Source organism: Delphinapterus leucas, chromosome 10 (assembly GCF_059928025.1).
Source record: "Delphinapterus leucas isolate spDelLeu-1000000601 "Yukka" chromosome 10, BTC_Dleu_Yukka2, whole genome shotgun sequence".
NCBI classification, from domain to species: domain Eukaryota; kingdom Metazoa; phylum Chordata; class Mammalia; order Artiodactyla; family Monodontidae; genus Delphinapterus; species Delphinapterus leucas.
In genome coordinates, this window is record NC_143138.1 from 23,318,105 (window position 1) to 23,328,627 (window position 10,523).

Consider the following 10,523-nt stretch of genomic DNA (forward strand, 5'->3'; position numbering starts at 1 on the left):
GTCTCTTGGGCTGGAGGAGAGAACACGGAATGTACTTCCAGACTGATGGGAGGTGGACAGCTGTGACCCCTTCTGCACAGGCTTCTTCTTAGCGCATAGAGTCTTTGTTCTGAGTCCTTCAGCTGATGTGGAGTCTGAAGGGTGAAGAGGTCATCTTTGGAGTGGCCTGAACTTGGTCTTCTCCCTCTTGGCACAGAAAGGTGGTTGTCACTTTTTCCCCCATTAGACATGCAGCTGGGCTTTATCTCCCCAGCATTCGCATCCCCTTCAAAGGCCCATGTCACTCCAGAATAGGGAGTATGGGCCTTTATCTGGGCTCTGTTTCCTCCCTGGGGATAGCAGGTCCCAGGCAAGAGAACTTGGTAAGCTCTCCCCATGGCTGCCTTATTCCTCCTCCTTCTGTGCCTACATGGGCTCCCTCAGGCCGCTGCAGGTAAGGAGCAGGAATTGAGGGGTCCTTCACCTATTCACAGGGTTGGGGGGGACTGCTGCTGTTTCTCCTTAGCGGCCTGGGGAAGGCATCTGTCTCAAGAAGATAGATTTACCCCAGTTGACCTCCCCCTGCCTCTAATACTGGGAAAGATCCAGAGTCAGCGAGGGTCCAGGTCAGGTACAGTTTCCTTTAGAAAATAAGAACAGACAAGTAAATGCTCATCCAGAAGAGGAGAAACAAAAGGGAGGGGTATGGGCATTTGTCAACTATTCCAGCCTTTTCCCTCTTGCCCTCAGATTCCCTCGCTTGCCAGGAGAAGTGGGGAAAGCCCCACCCTCTTCTCTCCACCTTACTTTTTTGTTGCTGTCACTCGAGAAAAGTGCTCACAGTCAGGCCCAGTGCTGGGGGACCCCAGAAGGGGAAGAAGCCAGGGGTAGGAGGTTGACGGGTGGGGTTGTTGACCTGATGGAGGTCTCTGGTCTCACACAGCCCCCTCCCCACAGACAACATCCAGGCCATCTATGTGGCACTGGGGGAGGCAATGGAGCTGCCATGTCCTTCACCACCCACCCTGCATGGAGACGAATTCCTGTCCTGGTTCCGCAGTCCTGCAACAGGCTCCTCCACTGCTTTAGTGGCCCACGTCCAAGTAGCCAGGCCAGCCCCAGACCCTGGGAAGACCGGAAGGGAATCCAGGCTCAAGCTCCTGGGAAACAACTCTTTGTGGCTGGAAGGGTCCAAGGAGGGAGACGCTGGGCGGTACTGGTGCGCCGTGCTGGGTCAGCGCCACAAGTACCAGAACTGGAGGGTGTATGATGTCTCCGTGCTCAGAGGTGAGTGGGGAGCGTGCAGACCAGCAGCCACTGGGAAGCAGGGAAGCCCAGACAAAGAACTGAGGAGTCCCTCTCTCCCTCCAGGATCCCAGTTCTCTGCGAGGGCTGCAGATGGATCCCCCTGCTCTATCCTCCTGTGCTCTGTGGTCCCCGCCAGACGCCTGGACTCTGTGACCTGGCTGGAGGGGAAGGGTCCTGTGAGGGGGCGTGTGCAGTCCTTCTGGGGTGATGGAGCTGCCCTGCTCTTGGTGTGTCCTGGGGAGGGGCTTCCTGAGCCCAGGGGACGTAGACCAAGAAACATCCGCTGCCTCATGCCTCAGAACAAAGGGGTCAGCTTTAGCCTGGCAGGTAAACTGATGGACACTAAGGGAAGGGATGTTGCCTCCGACACATCCCGCACTGCTAGCTAGGGGAGGGGGCGAATCTGTTATTGGCTGTTTTTATCCTCCACTGCCTGGAGGAGGAGGGCTTTTTTCTCACTGACTGAATCTGTAACAGAGAAGAGGGCTGGTTAAGCCAACTTTCTGATGGAATAGACCATCAGTCAAGAGGGAGAAGAGGAATTCTGGTGGAATATACCTTTGTTTAGAAATAGGATAATCTATGATCTTTGTGGAATATCCCTTAGCAGTGAGGAAGAAGGTAAGAATTATTGCTGGGGCGGTTGTCTTTTGAAGAAAGGATATATGCACTGATGTTATAATGGCCCATTGATGGTGGAGGCAGAAGGAGAAAAAATATATAATTGTTTTACAATAAAAAGTCCATTATACAGAGAAGGAATGCTATTGGATGTAGAATAACCCATTTACAAGGCAGGAGGGAGGAGCAAATGACCATTATTTTGGTAAGCAGAGGCCAACTAACAGGCAGTGACTGGGTTTTACTTCCCTCTACATCCTCACACCTAATCTGGGGTCTGGCATGTGGTGGGCACTCAGCAAATACCTGTGGAGTGGATGAATGGAAGAATGAATAAACAGAAGCCATTTTCTTTTTTTCTTAAAAGGGTGGATTACTGTGAAGGGCTTGAGGAAAAAATCACAGTTATGGCTGGTGGTCCACCCTGGAGTTAGCCATCCATGTGTAGCCGGGGGGCATCACCACTCTCTATCAATGTTGGTTTATGGGATCAGGGTGAGAGGCCTGGAAACAGGCAAAATGGGGCGGTGGATATTGGGGGCAAGGAAGCCTTCTTTTGGAAGAGCCCACCAGACTATGGGGGAAAGCCTTTCTTTGGGGCATGAGGGACAGACCCCCCTCCCTGCCTCCCTCCTCATCCCTCTTGTCTTGCCCTTACCGCAGCCTCCATGGATGCCTCCCCTGTCCTCTGTGCCCCTTCCACAGAGTGGGATGCACCCTGGATCCTGATGCTGCTGCTCACAGTGGGCCAGGGGTTCACCATCGTGGTCCTCAGCGTCATGCTCTGGAGGCGGAGGATCCAGGGGACTAAGCACAGAAGTGAGTCCCTCCTTCCCAGAGGGGTGGGCTCATATCTTGCCTCTATACCCTGTCTTCTCTAGGGGAGGAGGGGAGTAAGGAATATAGCTCTGAGTTATCTGTGACTTCTCTGCCACACCTCATATGGCCCTTTCTCCCCAGATGCCTCGTTTCCTCAGTTCAAACCCGAGATCCAGGTCTATGAGAACATCCATTTGGCCCATCTCAGGTGAGGAACAACTAGGGGGCAGAGGCTTAAATCCCGGAGGAGACTGAGGTTGGGGTGGGGATGGGATGCTGGTTCCTGAGGACGTGGAGAATAGAAGTATCCTTAATGTCTTTCCGCTTTGCAAAACCCACAGCCTACCTGCCCCTAAGACCAGGTGATCTTGACGACATCTGCTGGGAAGTGTGACCTGCTGTCTCCCTGGCCATCTGGCACCTGAAACATTCCCGAAAACCTTGGCAAGGGGGCAGGGGCTGGGAGTGCTACTTCACAGTCCAGCTGGTCTCCAGCAGCCAAGCTTTCTGTGTGTGTGTGTGTGTGTGTGTGTGTGTGTGTGTGTGTGTAGGGGCTGGGGGCTGAAGGAAAGGAGAAGCATTATTCTGTGATGTCACCTATGAAAAGTGTGATTTTCTGTCTCACAGAAGCCAGTGGAGGGGTGGCCCTGAGCCTGCAGTACCATGGGGTTGAGGGGAGCTTGGGGTAGCTGGAAGGGGTTGAGGAGGGGTGGGGATGAAGAAAAGAGACAGAGGAATCCAGAGACTTGAGCAGTGGTGGAGAATCAGTTATGGGGGAACCAAAGGACAAATGGGGGAAACTGAAGAAGAGAGAAGGGAAGAGGCCCAAGTCAGGGTAAAGGGAAAGAGATGGAGAGAGAGAGAGAACAAATAGAAGTACAAAGTGGGAGGACAGAGGGACAGAGAGAATGGAAAGAAGACCCAACTTGCCTCTAAATTAAGCCAGATCCCCACCCCTGTCTCATCCTCACAAAGAAAAGAAATTGAGAGAGAAGCACCTCTAATCAGACCCCAGACTTCCTCAGATGGAAGTGGAGGGAACTGAGTCAGGATGGGGGTACCTGTGCCTGGCCACCACCCCCACGGCCCCCCCTTATCCTAGGCGCTCCACTGTGGCATCCGGAGCAGGGAGCAGCTTACCACCCTGACATCCTGGGGGCCCCTGGGCAGAGGGAGTGTCCACCGTGCTGGGTGGGGGAATTCCCTGGTGGGGTGAGTAATTGGGCCCTGCGTGCTTGGCTGTCAGTGAACCAGGACAAGTCTGGGCTGGTGAAGCGGGGGAGGGCACCGGTGCTCCCAGCTCCTAGCCTCACGCAGAAATGAGCTGGTCTCCTGGCCATACCCTCACCACTCCACCAGGGGCCCCTCTGTGTATCTACTCAAGCTTGGGCTTCACTGGAGAAAAGCTTTCTCAGAAATCTTACCTAAAGCCTTCACGCTGCAGTGGCTTAAGCTAAGTTAACGGCAAGAAGGAGGATATCAATGACAGATGGAGGATGATGTGAAAGTTGTGGTTCACGTGCCAGCACCCCAGCCCAACCCACCAAGCAGCTATAGTTTGCTGTTAGAGCACATGTGTGTGCGCATGCACACACACACACACACACACACACACACAGACATGGAGCAGTGTTACTGAACTCCCAGATAGCACTTTTTTTTTTTTTTTCGGTACGCGGGCCCCTCACTGTTGTGGCCTCTCCCGTTGCGGAGCACAGGCTCCGGACGCGCAGGCTCAGCGGCCATGGCTCACGGGCCCAGCCGCTCCGTGGCATGTGGGATCTTCCCAGACCGGGACACGAACCCGTGTCCCCTGCATCGGCAGGCGGACTATCAACCACTGCGCCACCAGGGAACCAGAGTCCAGCAGGTGAACTCTCAACCACTGCGCCCCAGATAGCACTTTTATTATATTTACTCTTCATAGTTCCCCAAGCCCTCCTTCCTGACCTACCAGATTAATCTCTCCTAGCAGGACCCTCATCCTCATCACACCTGGTGCCCCTTCGATCCCCTTGCCTGGGACCCACAGCTCTGCCAAACGCCTGCCTTGCCAGAGAGCTGGGGCTGAGAGAATGCATCCGCCACAGACATTTAGAAAAGACCAGAGATTTAGAACAGGTGTTCTTTATGAGGCTGGGCTCCGGGTAGGTGCCTCTGGGCAGGAAGAGGCTAGAGCAGTGCCTGTAGGAATCGGGTTTGGGGAGGGGTCCGTGAAGGTGCTGGGCCCAAGGGGTGTGAGGTCTCTGTACAAGATCAGGTTCTTGGGCAGATCTCAGAAGTGTCTATGCAGGTGTTTCCAGGGCCACGGCGATAGTGGAAGAGTCTTGGGTTGCAGGCTGGTGGAGGAGGTGGGCTCCCCAGGTGAAGCTGGCCACGAGGATGAGCGGGGTGATAAGGAGGAGCCTGGGGAGCCGATGCGGCATGGTGGCTGCATCGCACAGGTCCTCCTCGCAGCAGTGGTGCCGAGGAGTGTAGGAGAGTGACCAGTAGGTGGCATGGCCCTGCAGAGAGCGCTGGGTCCTTGGGAGGCAGGCTTTCCGCTCGATGACCTCACTGTTCTATGGGACAAAGAGGGGATGCTGAGGCAGGGGCAGGAAGGAGGCAAGGGCCAGGAGGCCACAGGAAAGGCAGGACGGATGGCGGTGGGGAAGGCCTAGGGAGTCCTCCCTGAGGTACCAATACTGATGCCACAAACTTCATCATCCGGACACTCGTTAGGAACAGGGTAGCAGGGTTTGGCGAAGTTGCAGGTGTAACAGTGGAGCCGTCTCCGGGCAGGGGAAGTGGCGAGACCTATGGGGTCGGTGGAGATCAGGCAGGGAGGAGAGGCAAACAGGACAGGTGAGAGGCCGAGCCCAGATTTGGGAACGGGATGCACAGACAGAGGTGATACACAAAGTGGGGAGAGAGGAGCAGTGAAGTGGAGGGGAAAATAGACAGAAATAGAAAAAGAGACACAGAGAAGGGAGGGGGGATAATACAGGAAAAGGAAACGACACAGAGGCACGAGGGATACAGGGAGTGTGAGAGACACACAGACATGAACAGAAGCCAAGAGAATCAGAGATGAGCACAGAGAATGACACAAAAAACCAGGCCGGGACGGGGAGGGATTGCCAGTGAAGAAGTTAAGCAGATGGTGCTAAGTCAGATGAGAAAATAGGAATTAACATTGACCAAGGGGCCCAGCAAAGAAACAGAAGGTGAGATAAGGGTCAGGGGAGACAGAGGCTTGTCAAAGATGCCACAGGAAAGAAACAGTTATTCTCAAATGCCTTTGAAAGGAAATTTTTCTTGTTCCACCTCATCAGGCTGTCCTGAGACCATTCCCAGTAGCTTTTCTTTCCAAAACCCCTACAACTCCCTCCTTGGCATTTCTCAGCACCCTCTCCGCCACCCCCCACCCCCAGACCGCAGGCTCCTCCACAAGCCCCTGCCAGCACCCCCACCCCACCCTGCGCCCAGCCCCCAAGGATTCCCCAGCCCACCCTTATCCAGTGCCCCACCGAGGAACAGAATGCAGAGGAAAATGCTGGAGGTGCCCATGGCTGGACCCGGGGCTCAGGAGTCTGGGAGAATGTGATCTGCACCCAGAGATCCTAGAGTTGGAGAGATGGAGCATCTAAGTGAGACAGGGAGGGAGCAGTAAACAAACACGCCTAGGGAGTGAATCTGAAGGTGGGGGACCAGATTTGGCAGACTGACATAGCAGGGACCCTGTTCTCACAGTTCTCACATCCTCCCTGTCTCCTACTAGAGCCTGCTCTTGCCTTAAGGGTGTTCTCCATTCCCACAGCGTTGGTCTGTTACTCTTAGCTGCGTCTGTCGCTCCTGAACCGGTGTCTGTCAGCGTCTGTCACTTCCCCTCCTACTCCTTTCCCTCCCTCCCCTTGTCTCAAGCTGTTCTTTGCTCTCTCATCTCCTTGTTTTTGTTTCTCTGTCTTTTGTCCTTCTGTGCATTTAAGTCTGTCAAGGTCACTCTCCTTGACCTTGAGCCCTGGCCCAGAGTTGGCGAGTGGTGTTTGAGTGTGGGCTCAACAATCCCCCACCCACCGGCCCACACACAGAGCCCAGCTGCAGCTGCATAAGGGAGGACGCCACCCAGCTTCCCATTCCTTTGATTCCCCCAAGCCTCAACATTCTTACCCCATAATTATCTCTCCCAGCCTTACTGCCTTAGAGGAAAGAATCATGGGTGCGGCCAGAGGGACTGCTGTGTTTCCACTGGTGCAGGGATGAGGGTCAGAAAGACCAGGAAGGAAGGCAACGTTAAGATTTGGGGAGTACGGGTGGTAGAGTCTGGAAGACGGGGGCTTAGAGATTGGGGAGAAGAGCTGCATCTGGGGAATCAGGGCAGAACGTACTGGGAGTAAGAGGCAGACAGGGTGGGGGAGATGTGAGGTGGAGGTGAGGCAGAGGAGACACAGGTATCCACTGAGCAACAGTTTTCAAAACATTTATCTCAGGACCTCTTTACACACAAAAATTACTGAACACCCCAAAGAGCTTTCCTTATGTAAGTTATATCAATATTTGCTATATGAGAAATAGAAACAGAATATTTTAATAGGTTCATTTAAAAATAAAAAGACAATAAACCTATTACATGTTAACAAAGCATAGTTTTGCGGAAAATAATTCCTTTCCCAACAGTGCAGTGAGAAGGGTGGCATGGCTTTACCCTTTGCGGAATCTGTTTAATGTTGGGCTTAATAGAAGAAATAGAAGATGGCTGGGTTTTCACATCTGCTTCTGCATTCAACCTGTTGGGATTTGTTGTTTTGATTGAAGTATCTGAAGAAAATCTGACAGATATGTAGTTGGAAAAGGAAGACGGTGGAGAACCCTCTAAAAGGGCCTTAGGGACCCGCAGGAGGTCTGGGGCCACCGTTTTAGAATTGTTCCTGAGATGGGAGAGTTTGGGGATGCCAGAGGATGCTGAGAGCTCTTTCTCCTGTGGGGGCCCCTCCCTGTCCCCACTGGGGCCCCCGGTGGCTGCTGGAGGAGTCTCTTTCCTCCCATTTTATTGCCCTATAAAGCCCAAGGCAAGCACAACTGGAGAAAGCCCACGCGCAGCAACGAAGACCCAATGCAGCCAAAAATAAATAAATAAAAAATTAAAAAAAAAAAAGCCCAAGACAAGGGGGATAAAAGGCTGGCAGAGCGGGGCCAGGGAGGCGGGTGGGCGGGAGGGAGAGGTGCTACGGACACAGGCAGACACAATGAACCCCCTGTTTGCTGGGATCCCGCTCAGCGCCCTGCTGCGGGCTGCCTTGGGTAAGGAGGCAGCCAAGGCGCCTGTCACAAAGGCCCGTCGCCCTGTGCCAGCCGCCCCCCACCCCCGCCCAGTTCCAGCACCTCTTCTCTCCTGCCAGGAAACCGCAAGCGGTGTTATGACTGCGGTGGACGCCCCAGCGGCTCCTGCAAAGAGACCGTGACCACTTGCGGCCAGGGCAAACGCTGCGGCTTCCTGGAGGGCAAACCCCAACCAGACCTGAGACAGACCAAGCCATCTGGAAACCGTGAGTCCTCCGTTTGTCCCCCTGCCTCCAGCCCCTACTACTTCAGTCCTTCTGGCTTCCAGAACCTTCCAGGCTCAGTCTGGCTCTGGGCAGATGGTGCCGCTGTCAGAGTGGAGCGGTCTGTAGCCCCTTCTGGCTCCTGGCACTGAGCCCCTGGAAGCCCGCTGTCTGTGTGGCCCCACCCCCTCCTCTTTACCCTCCAGAAAGAGTCTCAGAGACCCTTTCACTCACAAATGGGTGAAAAGCTCCCTTGAAGGCAGGGACCAAAACATTCAGCCAAACTTCAACTTGCAGGCATCAGCTAAGGACCAGGGAGGTATGTGTGTGTGTGTATTCTAATTTTTTTTGTTTCTAAATAATTTTAGGTTGACAGAAAAGTTAATTTTATTAGAAAAATAGTACAGATCAGTACTGTATAGCCTCACCCAGTTTCCTCTAATGTTAATGTCTTATATAACCATAGTACAATTAGCAAAATCAGAAAATAACACCGGTACAGTACAACAAACTAACCTACAGACCTTACTCAATTTAGCCAGTTGTCCCACTGATGTCCTTTTTCTGATCCAGGACCCACACCAGGATCCTACATTGCCTTTAGCTCTCCTGTCTTCTTAGTCGTCCCCACTCTGGGACAGTTCTGAGTCTTCCTTTGATTCCATGATCTTGACATTTTTGAAGAGTCCTGATGAGTTATTTTATAGAACGTCCCGCAATTTGGATTACCTGATATTTTCTCATGATTAGACTGAGGTCGTGAGTTTGTGGCAAGAAGTGATGTTGGTCCCTTTCAGTGCATCCCATCAGGGATTCACTTGGTTTCAGGGAGGTGGTTTTTTTGTTTGTTTGTTTTGTTTTTTTGGGTTTCTTTTGCGGTACATGGGCCTCTCACTGCCGTGGCCTTTCCCGTTGCGGAGCACAGGCTCCGGACGCACAGGCTCAGCGGCCGTGGCTCACGGGCCCAGCTGCTCTGTGGCATGTGGGATCTTCCCAGACCGGGGCACGACCCCACGTCCCCTGCATCGGCAGGCGGACTCTCAACCACTGCGCCTCCAGGGAAGCCCGACAGGGAGGTGTTTTTTGAGGGGGCAGAGGATCCCTTTGGGCTCCTTGGAATCACATCTGCTCTGCCCCAGAAGGCAAGTCCTCAAGCCAGGAGTCCAACAGCCCAATCTCATTCTCTCTCTCAGCCTCAGTGACCTTGATTCATCACCATGCAACCTGCGTGGCGGCCCATCATTGCAGTCGAGTGGAAACAGAGGTGGTGGGAGACGTGACTTATATGACCCACAGGGATTGCTGTGTCTGCGACCTGTGCAACAGTGCTGTGGCGAGCACTGCAGCCCCCGCGTGCATCGTGGCTGCAGGGGTCACCGCCCTAGCCTGGCTTTTGTGGAGAGGGTAGTGGGAGTAGGGGAAGAGAAGGGAGCAAGGGAGCAAGGGAACAAAGGGGATCTGAGGTGAGAAGATAAACACTCCTCTGTGAGCCATTAAAATCTACCGACCACTCTAGAGCTGACTGGAAAATTCCATCTTTTGTTGATGGGAGGGCTGATGGAGTAATGTGGGGGCAACCAGGCTCTAGTTTAGGGGTTATCAAGGATCAGTGGACTTAGTTGCAATGGTGCACTCCTTAACCAACTAAACCCCAAAGGACAATGGAGAATCTGCCCTATGTGACTCCTGCACCCTGTTGCTAGGGAGAATCTTCCTTAGCAACGAGGATCACTGAGGGGAGCAGGCTCTGGGCTGAGTGGGGGCCACCAGGAATCAACGAGCCTCGTTGTCTGGGCTTGTTCCCCTTCCCCGCATTTGCAACTTGGCTCCCAATATGACTACTTGGAATTGAGAAAGGAAATGTAAGCACTGTGATAGGAGGGTGGCTTGGTGCCCCACATACTGGGCCAGGTGAGGCCTCTGAATCTAACTTGAGGGACTGAGGCCTGGAAAGAGGGTCCCAGGTCCCATCCCCATGCAACTCTCCTACCCTTTCTGAGGAGCCCTCAAGCCAGACTGCACCTCTTTCTTGGCAGTACATCAGAGGTGTGGCCTAAATTTAAGGTAAATATTACTTCTCCAAACACTGGGCCCTGTACACCACAACCCAGACACTGGAAGAGAGGATGGAAGCCTGCAAAACCTGTTTTTCCATCTGCCCCAGCCCAGCCTCTGAGAGAAACTCCCTGAAGGGTTCTTGGGTGAGTGGTGTGTGTGAGGGCTGAGAGTGTTATTTCCTGGGAGGGCGCCTCTGACAATAGATCTTCTGATACA

The 10,523-nt window shown here is 53.5% G+C and overlaps 2 protein-coding genes across 4 annotated transcripts; one reads left to right on the top strand and one right to left on the bottom strand.

Moving 5' to 3' along the window:
* On the top strand, window positions 1-10,292 carry LOC111170725 (lymphocyte antigen 6 complex locus protein G6f). Of its 3 annotated transcripts, none has more exons than XM_089918583.1 (6): window positions 1-433; window positions 937-1,266; window positions 1,351-1,614; window positions 2,572-2,727; window positions 8,106-8,252; window positions 9,443-10,291. In XM_089918583.1, exons 1-6 carry the CDS (start codon window positions 376-378, stop codon window positions 9,655-9,657), a joined length of 1,170 nt encoding a protein of 389 aa, XP_089774709.1. In that variant the 5' UTR covers window positions 1-375; the 3' UTR covers window positions 9,658-10,291. The 3 variants fall into 3 exon arrangements, with proteins under 3 accessions (XP_089774709.1, XP_022421951.2, XP_022421950.1); XM_022566243.3 differs by lacking the exons at window positions 8,106-8,252; window positions 9,443-10,291 and adding exons at window positions 2,869-2,935; window positions 3,069-5,084; XM_022566242.2 differs by lacking the exons at window positions 1-433; window positions 937-1,266; window positions 1,351-1,614; window positions 2,572-2,727 and adding an exon at window positions 5,145-8,007 and having other exon boundaries at window positions 9,443-10,292.
* On the bottom strand, window positions 4,839-6,620 carry LOC111170723 (lymphocyte antigen 6G6e-like). Its single transcript, XM_030760237.2, is given in 4 exon segments — window positions 4,839-5,015; window positions 5,018-5,290; window positions 5,398-5,523; window positions 6,219-6,620. Coding segments are annotated over 4 exon segments (489 nt in total). The 5' UTR covers window positions 6,277-6,620; the 3' UTR covers window positions 4,839-4,983.
* Window positions 10,293-10,523: the final 231 nt, after the last annotated feature.